This window comes from Magnolia sinica, chromosome 2 (assembly GCF_029962835.1).
Source record: "Magnolia sinica isolate HGM2019 chromosome 2, MsV1, whole genome shotgun sequence".
In the NCBI taxonomy this organism is placed as follows: Eukaryota; Viridiplantae; Streptophyta; class Magnoliopsida; order Magnoliales; family Magnoliaceae; genus Magnolia; species Magnolia sinica.
This window is the reverse complement of record NC_080574.1, coordinates 66958155-66976459: the sequence shown is the minus strand read 5'-3', so window position 1 is coordinate 66976459 and position 18305 is coordinate 66958155. Positions and strand designations below refer to the sequence as shown.

Genomic DNA, 18305 nt, shown 5'->3' with positions numbered 1-18305 from the left:
CTTATTGTTCACCATCGTCTCCTGGGCATAGTAGGGTGATGGAATCCCTTCCAATCATCATAATTCTCTTCCATTGAGAATTAGGTCAATGAAAAGTTTAGATTTGATTTGATTAAGCGTCTTAGGAAAGACTCAACATCTCAAGGCATGCAAGTACATGGTTTGAAGACTGTAACACTCTGTATGAGTTAACCATTAGGTGGTATAACATTAGATTAACCTTAGGTTAGGTGTATTTCACATAACACTATAATTAATAATTATCTTTTATGTAAAAATACACTCTAGTTAGGCCAGCCCAACATCTAGTTTGGTCAGCCTAACTACCTTCGACTAACCCTACTTGATTCGGGCAAATTTACAGATTATACAAGATTTTTCGCGACATGTTTAGCCAGGCCAACCTTGGGTTCGCCCAGCCTGAACAAGTCCGGTCAAGTTTCCAGTAATGTAAGATTTCAGATTTCAGATAAATTGGGCCAGTAAACCCTATTATCAGCAAGCCGAATTTGAGCTTGGGCTAGCCAAAATTTTGAAAGATCTTATCCCGCGAAATTCGAGTGCCGTTGGAATGAAATCAACCAACTCTCGGGCTAGCCGAATTCCCATATCTTTTGGCTATAAATAGTGACATTCTCTCATTCTTTTAAGACACGAAAGTTAGTGAGAAAATCCATCTATTTAAAAGAGAAAGCCAGGCTCCTCTTAAGCTTTTGAGCGATAATTTTAATATTCTGTTCTAGATTATTTTATTCTATTTCTCAAGTTGCTTTAACTGTTTGTAATATAGTAATTTAAATTCTACTTGATATCTGGAGAATAGAATTTGTAACATCTAAGGTTTTTGTTTATATTGAATACTCTATAGATCCCTATATTCTTTTGGGTTGAACTCATATATGACTTCATCAATATCCTAAAAAGAAGATCACTATAATCAGACTATAGTAACGTCTTCACTTGCCATTGGAAGATAAGTACTGTAAATTTACTTTATTTCATTTTGGATTTTTCTGAGATAACCCAAAAATATCAGCGGGTTTGTTTGTGATGATCCCATGAAAATCATAAAGTGGGTTTTGTTGTGATAGCTCGTGAAAATCACAAGAACCATATTAGGTTGTTAAGGTGACCATAGGAAAACCTTGAATAGTGAAAGCCAAAATTGCAAGAGTAGTAATTTTGGGAGTGGAGTAGGTGTGAGTTTAAGCACTGAACCACTATAATTTCTTTGTGCATTGTGGTGAATATTTTTATTATTTACATGCTTGTCTTGTGATTAATTTACTTTTGTTAAGTTTGATATTTTGATTTTAAAGACGTCGTGAAATAAGGTTGTCTTGCCTAAATCTTTTAGGTGAAGGTTGTCGTATGAACTATTTGATGTCAAGAATTCAATACTCTAAGCAATTAAGTATTATTGTTTTATTATTCTGCATTATGTATAAATATTGGGCATAGTCCTATTCACCCTCCTTCTAGGATATCTATAACTCGTCCTTTCACAGTCTAAACATTGTCTATGTAAATTCATGGTTAAAAATTATCAGTTAATCGCTTGGTTGTGATCCTATGCCTGTGGCCCATTCGAGACTTGAAATTTCATCATTTTAGCAAAAAGTATATATTTCAATAGACTTATTATAGCCATTGTGCATACATTAATTACGAATATTAAAGTTGAGTTAGTAGTTAAATTCAAACCCTTGTAAATATACTATACATAACTACTTTTGAATTACAAGGAATTCTGAATTTGTAAATATACTATACATAACTACTTTTGGATTATAGGGAATTTTGAATCTAGGTACAAAACACAACCACAATTGGAGGATTCCAAATCTAGGGATTTCTAATCCGAGTATTCGGAATTCATGGTGCCAAATGAGGCCCAAGGGGTTTCTAAGCTCACAAGTCACTTTAGATGTTACAATACAAAATGCATCGTGCTAGGCTAAGGTGTTTTCTGATGCTTTTTTTTTTTTTCCTTTAAATCTATCTATGCCGTCTATCTTTTTTGCCAACATGAGCTCAAAATTTAAGCATATCCAAAACTCAATTTGCCCACACCACATAAACATTGGATACTATGGTGTTTGGGGTCGAGACCTTCCCAGGACGTAGTCACATTTATTTGCCATCCAACATGTTCAGGAAGTCATATAGGCATCAGCAAAGGGAAAACACAATTAGCAACTTGATCCAAAAACTCCACTGAACCACAAAAAATTTCAACCATATGCATCCAATCCTCACTTTCTTAAATGAACTGTCAAAATGGTTGAACTGTCAAAATGGTGGGGCGGCGTGGATAAAATACATACATCACCATGGACATAGAGTCTGGTCACCGGGGATACCAGCGGTGTTTGAGTCACAGCGGAATCTGCTTCCCCACGAGACCCGCTTGCACGTAATTCAACGTTAACAAAAGTACTCGCAGCTTTGGACCGGAATCATCTGCAAAACCTGTTGGAGGCAACAGGCACCACACCCGGGCTTGTGGGCCCACCACATTAGGATTGTGACATCAACTCCTTCCATCAGGCGCGCCTCCTCATCTTCACCCTACATCCCAAAAAGATTAGTCCGATTAAAACTCAGGCAGACCATACGACCACGCTGAAAAATCTAAACCCATGCCTAATACATCTAAGTTCACCTGGTGTGGCTTGGGTGAGTTCTGAACCATGATAATTCTGTGAGTAACCCTTAATCCTCTCGAGCTCCACCTGAACATTATTATGGGAAGCGGATTAAGTGAGACCCAGGCCTCACCCAATACAGTGGGGCCCTCATTGTTGGGCCCACACATCTGATGTGTGTATTCTGTATCCACTCCGTTCATTCTTAGGGTGCACCTTAATATTTCTGTAGTGTTTATTTCCCATCCAATATGTTAATAAGGTCATATAAGCCTGGATGAAGGGAAAAAACAAATATAAGCTTTATCCAATAATTTTGTGGCTCATTAATGATCAACCACTACTGTTTCCTATGGTATGGTCAACCTAATAATCGGATCTGATTCATTTTTCGGTTAATGCCCTAAAATGATACGTAAAAACGGATGCACGGAGTGGATACAGAATATACACATCAAGGTGGGCCCCACAGTAAGGGCGAGATGCCGGGTCTCACCTAATCCGCTCCCATTATTCTGGGCTAGACACAAAGCAACGTTTGGTGTCCACTCCCCATTGCTCCCATTGGTGTGGCTCGCGTGAGCTGTGGACAGAACAAAGTTCTGGTCTCAGGGCCTATCATAGAAAGGATCACCTGATGGACGGAGCAGATGTCAGACGCCCAATACAGTGGGACCCACATAGTTCGGGTGTCGCATCCGCTGGAGGATTACGGTCGTCCTAACTTTCCCGTCCACCAAAAACAGCAGGGTGATTTCCGTCTTTTAACAAACGCGGAACACAAAATAAAAGAATCCTACGAGCTGTTACATTTTCTTTTTTTCCATCTCTTGTTTATCGCCGCTTCGCAGCTCCCTCCTTTCCATCTCAAAACAAAAGAGCAGAAAGATTAAGATTTTTTCATTCAAACGCAACTTCTTCCTTCCTTCTCTCTTATCCGATTTTCCAAGGTACGGAAATGTTTTCAATATTCCCATACTACCTTTTCTTTTAAATCTGATGTATTGTATCGGGTCGAAGTTGTAATTTTGAGAAAAAGTTGCTGTGATTTTCGAGCTGGTTCAGCTCGCATCGATGCCATTCTCTTTCGGATGGTGGAACGATCCGATGGTCGATAGACTGCCTTGCTGATAGTCGAGATGGGAAATTTTCATTTTTCATTTTTATTTTATCTGATCCGTCATTAATGGTTTTAGCTTTTGGATATGATTCCCTCCTCCTTTTTTTCTGAATTTTTTAATTTAATCGGATGGATGGAATGCTGTCTGCGGGAGTTGGGAAATTGATTGATTTTGGAAGGAAACCGTGTATGAGAAGGTTTCCAGGTTATAGCTGAGGTTGTAAACTGAGGAAAATATACAATGTGTGATGGAATAGTTTGGAGGATCCCCCAACAGACTGTGTATGTTAGGGCCAGCCTTTTGTGATCCAGACCTTTTGAATGGTTGGTGCTATCGTGGATCCCTCGGAGGTGCCCTGGAATCCCTTTTTTTGAGGGTCCTAGCAATGCGATGAGTTCCTTGCTGAATTTGGTCTGTTGGATTTAAGTGTAGTTTGGAAATAATCCACCATTGGATTGCTGGGATCATCTGATAGGGAGGATATTCAGGTGTCGCCCATTCTGATCAGATGAACAGTTGAAATCAACTGAATGTTATGTGTCCCACTTGCACCATCCCTTAGCTGAACGGAAAATTCTGTTTCTTGCATTTGAGCGTCTTGTCTTAACTCTCGATGATTTGCCATTCGATTTTTTTTTCTTTTCTTTATTGTTATTTGTGTAATTATTTATTTATTTGTAATGAGTTCAAATCATGGCATGGCGGACTTGTATGTTTGGTACGCGTATTAGTTTAACCTTGTTACTGACAAGAAGCCTCTGGATTACGACTGTAATGAACATAATCATATGTCGATTGAATTCAGTTTGGTTTTTGTTCAGAGTTTGTGCCTCTTGAGATGCAATCTAATTTGCATCAGTTTCTTCAATTGGTGGCATCGGTTAGCTACACTCACAGACTTAATCCAATTGATTCATTAATATGAGTGATTTAGATATTTTCTGTGCATGTGGGGAGATGCTGCTCCCTTAGATAGGATAACATATGCATGTTTTGTTTCAAGTGAGAGACAAATGAATGGAACAAGGAAATGGCCTTCTTTAATGTGTTCCCTACTTCTATCTGCTTTGTTTTCGATACACCAATACCCGACTTTTAACGATTCCTTGTAGATAAAACAATTTCAAAGTGTTGGGTTCATCCATACCTGTCCAAAAAGGTGCGTGGTTCATGACACTCTTTTAAATCCTATAATATCTTGTCTTGAAGTTTTCTCACGTATTAATTTTCTTGATAGTTGTCTAAGATTCTATTAAAACCAAATCTAGAGCTACATCAAAAATAGGGGAGGACGATGAGGACCATTACATACAAGAACATTCACGCATCATTCTAGAATTTGTTCCCAGTTATTACCCCCGGACGTATGAGACCCCCGGACAACTGATCACCTTCCCTTTTGCCTTTTGAAAAGTTCTAGAAACCACTTCTGCAATGTTACAGAAAGTCCTATTCTTTCTCTCCTTCCATATTGAGCAAAGGTTCACAAGCAAAGTGAGATGCCATAGCAATTTTCTCCTATCCCCATGCCCTCATGCCCATGCAACACCTAAAGAAAAGCGTGAATTGTCCCCATGTAGCATCACCTACACAATCCCGAAGAGGGCGAAGAATCTATCACACAAATACCCAACATATCACATTTCATATTGTAGAAACAAATAGTTCATTGTTTGTTCATTATGAAGGCATCAATGCACACATTTGTGGTGTGCATATTCTTTCCGTTCAAATGATTGATGGATAATATTTTATCCTTCCTCATAAGCCAACCAAAATCAATCACCCTAGGGGGATCTAAGGATCACCAAATCTGGGGAATCTGGTGTTCATGCCTTTGGTTGTGACATTCACTATCACATAATATGGAGATTTCATTGAGAACACACTGTTCTTCTCGAATCCCCAATTCCAAGCATCACTTTCCTTAGGTGACGGATGTCATCATTCTAACCTCAACATTAGGGCTGTCAATGTGTACCTGATGGTGCTGACCCAACTTTTACAGGCCTAGTTCACGCTCACACCTTTGGTTGCAACATCCACTGTCATAAAATACAAAGACTTGATTTAGAACAGATTGTTCTTGTCAAATACCCACTTCTAGGCATCCCACCCAAGGGCACAAATGCCATCTTTTGAACCTCTACACTAGGGCTGCCAATAGGTACCTGATGGATTTGATCCAATTTTTATGGGTCCAGCTCCAACGTTTGGGACCCGTTCAGAAATTGGGTCATGCTTGGGTCCATTTTGGATCAGGTTAAAAATCAAGTCTAGTCAGGTTTTGGTTGATTTGACCATCTTGCACCCGATTAAAGTTGGGTTAGGCTAGGTCTAGTTAATTTTATTAGTAGTATTATATATTAGTTAGTCCAACAAATGGAATGAGGTTTGCTAAGTGGCCACTCTTGTAAGAGAGCTCATATACACACCACGCATGTGTGGAAGGGGCACAAATGCATGCAATATAATCCATTCATTCGGTGGTTCCACTCATGTAGCCCTTGCTTGACTCGAACCTAATGACTTGACTTGAACCTGACTTGAAACCATGGTCCAAAGACCCAATGGATACCTAGATCTAATTAATTATGGGTCCAGGTCCTCAAAAGTGAGTCTTAGACTCGACAAGACCCGCACTTGATCAGGCTGGTATGGGCACTCTAGGACTCGACCTGAACCCAACCTGTTGACAGCCTTTTCTCTCCATGATTCCAAGGAAGTCTCCCATTTCGTCGTCATAAGGTTCCTTTGAAAGTTTGGCGTCCACGCCATCAGCACCATATGAAACTAGCAACTTGTTAATTGCATTCAACCTATGTAATAGATTATTAGATAGCACTTGCTTGTAATCAACCTATGTAATAGTCTATTACATTGCTCCTATGAGATTTTGTGCTCTCAGTGCCAGTCCCTAGCCTCGATAAAGGTGGGGTGTGTCAGGTCGTACACCAACATCTAACTTATGCCATAACTTTCATCATGAATCAAACAATTAGCCTATTCCAATTAATTAGGATAAAGCTTGGATGATGATGATGATGACCATATGAATTGAGGGAACACATGTCCGAGAGCTCATTCTTCACACTAAACATTCTTACAGAATCTTTTTCAGATTCCCTTCTCAATTTTGCGAAAGATTCATTTGGAGAAAACTTCTTCCACCCTTCTCACCTCTTTCCACAAATCCAATGCTTTATACAGTGATGAATCTATGGTATACCACCCTCTTATGCAGATCTCGTATTCGGTCTCGACCACTTCATTCCACACTCCCATTCCCCCTTCCCCCAAATTCCCATAACCATTTCCCCTTTGCTTTAACATTTTATATCCCTCTCCCCACTATCCCAAGTGGAATTTGTGCTTTTCTTCCCTATCTTGCCACGAAAATTCTCTCTAGCCTTTTTTATCATGCTTGTAGGACATTGGAATAGAGACATGCAATAAATTGTCATGTTGGAAAGAGTTAATTGATAAATGGTGATGCGTCCCCTTAGACAATTTTCTTCTACTCATGTGACCACCACATTCCACAATTGTGGCGGGTGTTTCCCAATGCATGGTGAAAGTGTGAGATAAGAAGATGGGTGCTTGCCTACCTTACCCTAAAATTGCTCTGCTAAGCTCTCCACGACCTCTTCCCTCAAGTAAGTCCCTAACAGTTCACTTTTGGGGGAGATTTATCTTCAAGCCTAACATCTATCAAAGCATCTCAATACTTCTCTTAGGTTCTCCATCTTCTTAGGTGTCCCTCAAATTAGAGATGGGGTATGTTAAAATTATCGTTTTCTACTTAAAGCCTTCCATTAGGCCTTCTTCTAGAACCTTTTCCATCATCCTACTCAATACTTTAGCCATAATAACAAAGATAAATGGGGAGAGCATGCCCCTTGATGCTAATCCTTTCATCCTCATCATCGTCTAAGCCTTATTCCAACTAATGGGGTTTGGGTGAATTTCGCCATTCCACTTTATGATGGGCCATAACTTCAATATGACACTATCAATGTGATGCTAACTCGTTGACCTTCTAAATTCATTTGAGCAATCCATTCAAAAAATGGAGAGGAACACTGGGTTCCCTCATTTTTTGCATCCATTCCTCCATTTCGACCCAAGTGCCATAAGTTGGAATGTATAGAGCAAGCAATCCTGATCAGCATAGTCGTATGCTTTTTTCATGTATGCCTCACATATACACCCTGACCTTCGTACTTGGTATCTTGAATCAGTACATTCATCATCGATAAGTTCCATGTCAAGAATTTGTCTCCTAGATAGAAAAGCCACTCACTGCTTTGAAATCACCCCATTGAGCACCTTCCTAGGTCTTGTCACAAGAAATTTGGCCAATATTTTATACGGTCCTCTGATAACGCTTATGGGAAGAAAATATTTTAGACTTTCCATACCATCTTTCTTAGGAGCATGATTGATAAAGAAAATCCATATAGCATTTGATATCTTACCTCTACCGTAGGACTTTGACACATACACTATAAGATCACCCATAAACTCCTCCTAGAGCACCTAAAAGAATGAAATAGGAAAACCATCTAAACCTAGTGCTTTGCTCAAAACTGGTATGTTACCACTTCACTTTGTCTTGTTCCCATCATCATCATCATCATGATCATCGTCTAAGCCTTACTACTTTATCAAGGACCATATCCTAGGTTAAACCATACGTCATCAAGTCTTTTATTACTACCTCCACCCATGTCCTTTTGGGCCTTCCCCTTGCTCTTTGAGAGCCTTCAACTTGAACTAGCTCACTCGTAGCAGGTGTAGTTCTTGGTCCCCATTTTACATGGCCAAATCATTTAAGTCAACTTTCTCTCATCTTATTATTTATTAGTGCTACTTTTAAGTTCCCTCAAATACATTCATTTCTAATTCAATCCTTCCTCATTTTGCTACTGAACCATTTCAACATCCTTGTTTCAGCTACACTCATCTTAGGAACATGTTGTTCCTTGACCAGCCAACATTCTGTCCCATAAAGCATGGCTAGTCTTATAGCATAGCTGCATACCAATGAAACTAAAGGGGAAAATTTATAGGATAGTTATAGGAAATTTTGTAGGATAGTTATAGAACTAACCATGCTTCATGGGGCAAAATGTTGGGCAATTTAAGGAACAACATGTTCATGGGACAAGTATAGCTGAAATAAGGATGTTGAGATGGATGAGTGGGAACTAGGAAGAGAAGGAATGATAGAATTAGAAATGAATGCATTTGAGGGAACTTGGGAGTAACACCAATAGGTAGTAAGACTCTGATGGTTTGGTCATGTGCAATGGAGATTAAGAATTACACCGGTTAGAAGGAGTGAGTTGGTACAAGTTGAAGGCTCTAAAAGGGCAGGGGAAAGGCCTAAAAGGACATAGGTGGAGTTAGTAAGAAAAGACTCGATGACCTATGGTCTAACTGAAGTTATGGCCCTTGATAGAGTGGAATGGTGGAAAAGGATTAATGTAGCTGATCCCATTTAGTTGGGATAAGGCCTAGATGAGGATGATGAGTTTCATTGGTATGCGGTGATCATATAAAACTCTAAAGGCATATCTTGGTCGATTAGAGGCACATCCTCCTCAATCTCTGTGTTCTCCTTAATTATCAACCCATGATATTGAAAATGGTCATTACAGAGCACTTTCTGGTTAGCAATCTTAACTAATTCCTCGTTTCCAGGCCTGTTGTTATTATAATTGCATTCCATATGCTTTATTTTAGTTTGACTAATTTAAAAACCTTTAGATTCTAAAGCACCTCTCCATTGTTCTAGCTTTGCGTTCACCCCTCCCTCACTTTGTCAATCAAAACTATATGATTTACAAACAACATACATGACATGACCTCTTCCTATAAACGCCTCATTAACTCATCCATAACTAATGCAATATATATAGTCTCAATGCCGATCCCTAGTGTAAGCCTACAGTACTTAGAAACACTTCTCTCTCGACTAGTGGTCCTTAACATTTGTTGCTGCTCCCTCATACATATCCTAATTATGTTAATATATCTTTTTGAGACTCCTTTCTTTCCTAACACCCACTAGATTAATTCTCTATGAACCCTATCATATGCAAGGTATTACATAACGGCAACGGTGGCCATAACGGCCACCACCGTTACTTTTACGACACGGGCTGTAACGGCTGTTACAACCCTTGTAATGACTGTTACAGTCTCTTTTTTAGTGAAAGAAAAACTCCAAAAAACCTATATTTGTCCCATAACGTTGAGAAAAGAAATCCAAAAAACCTGTATTTGCCTCATAACAACTCATTATGGGGCTGTTATTGCCTTTACAAGGGGTCTAACGGGCTGTTAATGGCGGTTACAGGTCATTTTTTTTTTTTTTGTTTTCATAATGGCTGTTATGACTATTCGACTCTATAACATGTAACGGTTTCCACCATTACCTTTCCGTAACGGCCTTTACGGCATACCATGATCATATGCTTTCTCCATCAATTGTCCAAGGAAAATAGCCTCAATGGTTGATCTTCTTAGCATGAAACCAAATTGATTTTTTGCTACATCCATCTCATGCCTTAATCTTACAATCGTGTTGAACAACTTTGTCAACCAAAATACACCAATATCTCTTGTGCACTTCCAATCTTGTGCTAATATATGTATATCATTTGTTCCAAGGGCCTTTCCTATCTTCATCTTTGTCAAAGCTTCTTTCACTTCAGTTATCCTAATCCTATGAAAGTATCTATAGCCTGTAACCTCATTTGAGTTTATGATTAGTTCCATCCCTAGGCTCTCAAAGTGATCGTCATTAACTCCGTTTTAGAAATAGCTTATCCACCTGTCATTGATCTCATCATCCTTAACAAATACCCTCTAGTCATCACTGTAAATACTTTTTTTTTTTTTTTTAAAAATAAAATAAAATTTAAAGTTTGAACTTTATTAAAGGGAGCCAAAAGCAACCCAAAACAAAAACAAAGTTAAGGTATTCAAAATCGGTTACGTAACGGTAACGGTCATAACCGTTATGCGTTACGGGGTTGAAACGGCTGTAACGGCCCTGTAACGATCCTGTAATGGTCCAGTAACGGTTTTTAAAGAAAATAAAAAACGGCTGATACGGGGGTCGTAACGGCCGTTACGGCCCGTATCATAACGGCAACAGTGGTGGCCATTATGGCCACCGTTACCGTTTTAGAACACCTTGAAACAAAGCAAAATCAAAACCAACAAACAAAACAAAAGCCAATTATATAACCGGAGGCAAAGAAACAAAAACAAAAAGAATACAAAAACTAGAAAGCTAAACCAGCTATACAACTCGAAATAGAGAAAGTCTGATGCAGGACAATTAATCACTTGCTCTAAAAGCTCGAATTGTTAGAGCATGGCAACTCGATCTCTTTATCTCATAGCCCAGGCCCCACATTTCATGGGTTAGGACTTCGGCCGAACCTCCCTCGTGGGCCCCAAATCACTTAGGTACCGCTTCACATGAGCCATCCGCATCACACGAGCCAACACCTCACACGGGCCACCCACCCCGAGTGTGCCCCTACATCCCACAAACAACCCCACTCGAGCCCGGTGTGAAAATGCCCCTGCATTAAAGTCCCTACCCTTCCTCTCTCATTTTTGCTAGTTTGAAGATATCTTTCTCATCTTCTATTATCCCCAATTTATTGTAAAGACCACCATTGTCTTAAGTTTAATCTCACTCTTTCTTAGCATTGTTTTTGGCATTTCTATATTCTTCTAAAATTTTCTTGTTTCTAGTTCCTTGCTAGGCTTTGAAACATGGTCATTTCTTGCTAATAGTCTTTTGTACCTCGTCATTCTACCACCAAGTTTCCTTATATGAGTGGCAATACCCTTTTGATACTCTAAAAAACATCTTTCGCCACTTTCCTAATGCACTTAGTCTTTTCATTCCACATAATATTAACTTCTTCCTCGACATTCTACTTTCCTTTATTCATCAATTTATTACTAACATCATTTTCTTTCCTTTTAAATTCCACCATCTCGTTTTTAGACGGATTAATTTCAGTCCTTCCACCTCTCAATGTAAAGATCTGGGACCGTTAAAATGTGTTGCCTAGTCAAACTCACTCCTAATATAACCTTGCAGTCTTCACATGTTGATTGTTCTATCTTCCCAAGTAGAAAGAAGTCTGTTTGGCTTGTATGTGTTTAACGTAGGCCATAGTGAAATCAAGGATAGCATCCTTTATCTCACTTCTTCTCCCAAAACCATATCTTTCATGTATCCTTTCATACCCTCTTCTATCTTTTACTACTTGATCATTAAAGTCTCCTCCTACAAATATCCTCTCTCCATTTGGAATTCCTTGCATCATTTAGTCCATGTCCTCCCATAATTATCTCTTGATTCTATCACTTTTATCTTCTCAAGAATAAAGAAATGGATGCTCCAACCAATCTATCTCTCTTGCCAACATATGAGCTTTTCTAGATTATCCAAATCAAGGTATCCGGTAACGGCCACCATCGTTACCTTTACGATACGGGGTGTAACGGCCGTTACAGTCTCTTTTATTATATATATTATTATTATTGTAAAAAAAAAAAATCCGAAAAAATTGTATTAGCCCCATAATGACAGGGATTGGTGGAGGTTGTTGAGGGTGTCCAGATGGGTGGGTCATCGCTTGATGGCAAAACTAAATTAATTACAAGAATATCCAAGCAATGGAGCAGGGATTGCTGTGAGGTGATGGAGACAAAAAGCACTCATTCTAAGTAACATTCAAGAAATAAATAAGAGAAGACAGGTTGGATACATGGTGTGCCGTAAAGGCCGTTACGTAAAGGTAACGGTGGCAACCATTACACGTTATGGGGTTGTCCATATATATATATATATATATATCCTCTTTTGCTAACCACACAACCTCTGCATCATATCCTTGATCTAAGCTTTAGCATCCTCTTCTCAAGCATAACTTCCACCCATCCCATTCATGCAAGGTCCCAAGTAATTGGTATGGTTTTGGCCAGTTTAAGGATTGAGAGCTCCAAACCAGTGGAGGAAGCTTGTTGAATTCATGAGTGGGGGATTTGCCAATTTGAGTCTTTTGGTTAAGAGAAGATGGATAATTGATTCACATCAAGTGTAAATCAATTCAATTCACCCAATTCAGAATACTTATGGTCAATTAGTGAACTTGGAAACTTAGGTAAAGGTATCGTTGCAATATTTCCGCATGCCTTTACTAAACGTGCATTGAAAGTTAAGTACTAATGTACTGAAAGAAAAGAAGCAAATAGAAATAACACTGTTGAGTCAGAAATACAAATTTATCGTTTAGCTCGATCTAGACAAGCATCACACTAATCTTCTTGGTCATCACACTCAAGAATAGAGGAATCACTCTACAACTATAGAATCTTTCCCAAGCATAAAAGGTCTGATTCTTGATTGAATTCTTCATTCAATCACCATCAAAGGAGGCCCTGTAAAAGTGTATATGTTTTCTTCCTAAGCATAGAAAACATATATGCCAAGAATAGAGGAATCCCTCCAAAACTATAGAATCTTTCCCAAGCATAAAAGGTCTAATTCTTGATTGAATTCTTCATTCAATCACCATCAAAGGAGGCCCTGTAGAAGCATATATGTTTCTTCATAAGCATAGGAAAACAGTAACCTAATCTTTTATTTTTTCAAGGCAATGAAGACAAAATGCATTAAAAGAGGGGAAACAACTACAAAAGAAGGGAAAAAGAAACAAAAGAAGGAGAACTGCTGAGATAGCAGAAGACTCCTAACCACCTAAAAAAGAAAGATCAACCCTATTTAAATCCTTTACATTAACAGCCCATTCTAAAACCATCGATTTAGCCCTAGTACCCACCCCCTTCGCAGAAGTCGATCGATCATTGAAACATCTTTCATTTCTTTCCTCCCATACAGCCCACCAAATGGCCAGAATGGCCATGCACTAGATAATTGATTTGATTTTGCCAAGCTTGGACCCATTCCACGCAATCAGCTTGGACCCATTCCACGCAATCAACATCTTAGCAGCCGATTCTGGAACACACCAGGAAACAGAGAAACGTTGGCAGAACTCCATCATTATGGACGAGATAAAGGGACAGTGAACCAGCAAATGGTTCACGGATTCCGCTTGACGCATACAACAAAGGCAAATGTTGATAGTTTGTATGCCTCTCTTGGCCAGATTATCAACAGTAAGAATTCTATTACGAGCCGCGAGCCACCCGTACCATTTGATCTTAGGAGGAACTTGATATTTCCAAATAAAAGGAGTCACATCCAACTGAGGCTGGGCCGCAGGATAAATTGCTACATAGAGGGACCTGACAGAGAAGACCGCGGATTTTTCCAGCAGCTACTCAATGCTATCAGGCTGAGAGGGGATGAGCTTAGATTTGGAGATACAATTGTGGAGAGACGTATAATTAGCAGCCTCACTGTCGTTGAGATTTCTGGTACATTTGATGTCCCAAATAAATTGAGCGGAAGTGAAATAACCACACCTAATAAAAATCCCTTTATCAGGGGAAAGCCGATAGATTTGCGGAATAAAAATTTGAGAGGCTTTTCTCCAACCCATAGATCTTCCTAGAAATGAGTCGCTGAGCCATTGCCCAACACATATCTACTGTTAGCTATTACATGGTTTTTGGCTTTGAGAATTCCTTTCCAGATTTGAGAAACCTTGTAGTGTGACTTATCTTTAGGCCACCAGTTTCCATGGGAAGCACCATACTTTCCTCTAACAATCGAAGACCAAAGGGCATCTTGATCCGACGCAAATCGCCAAGCCCATTTCCCCAACAGTGTTAAATTCATTAGCTTCAGAATCTTAACATTCGCAACTCCCTCTCTGAAAACCTTGCACACCTGATTCCATTCTAGAAGATGAATCTTCCTCTGATTTTCCTTACCAAACCACAAGAAGTCTCTTCGAATTTTCTCCATACTCTCTAAGAACCGACCCCGGGCATCTATACAGCGACATGAAATAAAGGGGAAGACTAGATAGAGCTGCTTTGATTAGAGTCAACCGACCACCGAGAGACAGATATCGGCATTTCCAGGATTCCAGATATCGCTGAAATTTACTGGTTACCCTCTCCCACATGCTCTTCGGCAGGGATCCCACTGAAAGGGGCAGACCAACAAAATATGTTGGGAAGGAATCGATGCGGCAGTCGAGTGTGGAAGCAAACTTCTGGAGAGACTTTTGCAGAACATTGACACCGAGAATCTTTGATTTATTCAGATTGATCCGTAATCTCGAAATCGCTTCGAAACAGCGAAGAGCAATGAGAAGGTGCTCAATTTTCTCATTCGAAGCTTCAGAGAATATTAGGGTGTCATCAACGAACTGAATATGAGTTAGGGGAGCTGACAGACTCGACATCTCAATGCCACGAAGAAGACCTTGCTCCTGACCTCTCTTTAGCATTTGGGATAGGGCCTCTCCCACAATAAGAAATAAGAGCGGGGAGAGAGGGTCCCCCTTCTCAAACCTCTCGAGCTTCTGAAGAAACCTCTAGGCGAACCATTTAGAATAATGGAGAAGTGGGCCGATCCAATGCAAGCAGTGATCCATCTTTTCGACTTGGTTCCAAAGCTCATCCGCGATAGCATATATAATAGAAAATCTCAATCCACATGGTCATAGGCCTTGGCAACATCCAGCTTACGGAAGACACCTTTGTACCTGGATTTATGACAGGTGTGCGAAACTTCATTGGCAATAAGCGCACCATTGATGATCTGTCTTCCTCTTACGAATGCATTCTGATTGTTGGAAATGAGGCTCCCAATGACTTTCGACAACCGAACGGATAAAACTTTCGCCAGAATTTTGTAGGGACTCCCTATCAGGCTAATCGGCCTAAATTCAGCAAATGAGGATGCACCCGCCACCTTGGGGATAAGAGAAATAAAGGTGGCTCCAAGGCCTTTCAACAATCTTCCTCGAGTATAGAATTCCTGGACAAACTGAAGGACATCCTGGCGCACTAAATCCCAGAAGATTTGGTAAAAGCCGATCGGGAATCCATCTGGACCTGGAGACTTATCCCCTCCCAAATAGGGTGTCCCGTATCCATTACGATACGGCCGTATCGGCCGATACGTAACGGTAACGGCCGACACCGTTACGCGATACGGGGTCGAAACGCCCGTTACGGAATTCTGTGACCTTAACGGCCGTTACGGGGCCGTTATGGGCCATAACGGTCGTTACGGACCCGTGACGGCTGTTACTGGCCTTCAAAAAAAAAAAAGAAAAAAAAAGAAAAAAACTTACCTGTTTTCCTTTCTTTTCTTCTTCTTCTTCTTCTTCTTCCTCTTCTCGGGCAGTTGCGGCTGCGGCCTTCTTTTTTTTTTCTTCTTCTTCTTCTTCTTCTTCTCTCTCTCTCTCTCTCTCTTCTTTCCCTCTTTCCCTCTTTTTTCTTCTCTTCTTTCCCTCTTTTTTCTTTTCGGTTTCCCTCTTACCCATTTTTTTTTTTTTTTGCAAGTTTACCATACGCCAGCTTAGCTGCTGTAGGTACGTGCCACGCTAAGACGAGCGCTGACACTCCTCGAGCTCCGAGTTGTATGAACGGTTCAAAGGAGATCAAAGTTACATGGGCTCCACAGTGATGTATTTATTATATCTACACCGTTCATCTATTTTTAAATATCATTTTAGAGCATTAGCCAAAAAATGAATCGTATCCAAAGATCGTCTGGACCACACCAAAAATAGCAGCGGAGATGATGATTTTCACCGTTAAACAATTCGTAGGCCCACCATAAGATTTATTTTCCATCCAATCTGTTCATAAGGTCAAAAAGACCTGAATGAAGAGGAAAAACAAATTTCATATTGATCCAAAAGTTCTGTGATCCCAAAAAGGGTTTCAATGGTAGACGTTCAATCCCCCACTGCTTTTTGCAGTGTGGTCCACTTGATAATTAGATTTGTATTATTTTTTGTGTCAAGCCTTAAGACGATCTCGTCAAATGAATGGACGGTTTAGATATAACACATACATCATGATCAGACCCACATGACTTACTGACGTTAATACACAGGTACACCAGGTGGGTAGCACGTTTTGTACACGTGCCACGTGGCCCCACTATAATGTATATATTTTATCCATGCCGTCCATCCATTTTGCCATATCATTTTAGGTCATGATCCAAAAAATTAGTAACATCCAAATCTCAGGTGGACCACACTATAGGAAACAATGGTTATAGAATGCTCACCATTAAAAATTTCTTTGGGTCCACTGTAATGTTTATTTTTCATCTAATCTATTAATTGGGTCACATTGACGTGGATGAAGGGAAAACACACATGTCAGCTTGATTTAAAACTTTTGTAGCCCCCAATAAATTTTTAATGGTGGACCTTTAATTATTGTTGTTTCTTATGGTGCAGTCCACCTAAGCTTTGGATGTGCCTCATTTTTGGGCTCATGCCCTAAAATTATTTGGCAAAATGGATGGACGGTGTGGATATAACACATTCATCACGGGTGGGCCCAAAAAACTTTGACACTTGTGCTACACTTCACAATCTGAGTCCCGCCTAATTCGGGCCCTTAAAAAATTGTACACTAGACATATATTAACTTAAAATTTACCAATTAAATTATGGATTGCAATTGCTAACAAACAATGTCAAAATCAAATTGTTTCAATAGTTTTAATTGTTAATTTGTGGACTTTTATTTTTTAAAATAAGGCCTTTTGATTTTTTTTTTTTGTCATGATTCATTATCCAATAAATGTCCACCAATTCATAAGTGGGATAATGGTAATAAATTGCATGAATTTGAGGCTGATTTGGAGCATAGATTGGTCCTCCAAGTCAGCCCCAAATTGGCAACGCCATCTATCTGAATTTAATTTCATTTTTTTAAAGAACTATTAGGAGAAATGATATCAAGTTGTTAAGTATATAAATTAGATATTTAGAAAATTAAATATATGAATTTTGTAGTCAAATTCAGGTTACCTGGTTCAAAAATTAATCAGACAGTCCGATACAACTTCTCACCAAAGAGTGGACCATTACACCACCATAAACATGTTTCAATTTATAAATGAATGCATATTTGGAATGCTTAGAATATTCCGGATTAAATCCATATTTTTTCATATTTTTTTGCCAAAAAAAATGTTTGCACCGTTACGGGCCGTTACGCCCCCGTATCACCGTTATACCCCCGTATCGGTATCGGTATCGGAGGGCACCGTTACGCCAACTGATACCGAAACGGGATACCTTGCTCCCAAAGCATCCACAACAGCCTTAACCTCTTCTTCCGTGAATTGGGATTCCAGAAAATCTGCACTGCCTGAAGCCTGTTAAAGGAAATAGAATCTACAGTTGGTCTGGTCTAGTTCTCAGATGACAGGAGTTGAAAATGAGAAATGGCAAGATCTTCTATCTCCTTTCTATCCTCGATTCTATTGCCTTTGTCGTAGATACTGAGAATTACCTTTGCCCGAGAATGCATGTTGGCCATT

At 39.6% G+C, this 18305-nt stretch overlaps 2 protein-coding genes across 7 annotated transcripts in view; one reads left to right on the top strand and one right to left on the bottom strand.

Moving 5' to 3' along the window:
* The first annotated feature begins 3439 nt into the window (after positions 1-3439).
* The window catches only part of LOC131237171 (probable ubiquitin-conjugating enzyme E2 23), a 49865-nt gene continuing 34999 nt past the window's right edge, over positions 3440-18305 (top strand). For all 6 annotated transcript variants that reach the window (XR_009167085.1, XR_009167083.1, XR_009167084.1 and 3 more), the window contains exon 1: positions 3440-3598. The gene's annotated coding sequence lies outside the window, so the exon portion shown is untranslated. The remainder of the gene's footprint in view (positions 3599-18305) is intronic.
* On the bottom strand, positions 14385-15234 carry LOC131225741 (uncharacterized). The gene is made up of 2 exons (XM_058221333.1): positions 14889-15234; positions 14385-14770 (listed from the first exon to the last, which is right to left on the bottom strand). The coding sequence occupies exons 1-2, from the start codon at positions 15232-15234 to the stop codon at positions 14385-14387; spliced, it is 732 nt and encodes a 243-aa protein (XP_058077316.1).

What these genes read in the sequence shown, in the direction of transcription:
- LOC131225741 (XM_058221333.1), bottom strand. Translation starts at nt 15,234, where the DNA reads ATGCTAAAGAGAGGTCAGGAGCAAGGTCTTCTTCGTGGCATTGAGATG. An exon ending in CATGTGGGAGAGGGTAACCA is followed by an intron (nt 14,771 to 14,888) that starts GTAAATTTCAGC and finishes GTCGCTGTATAG; the next exon opens with ATGCCCGGGGTCGGTTCTTA.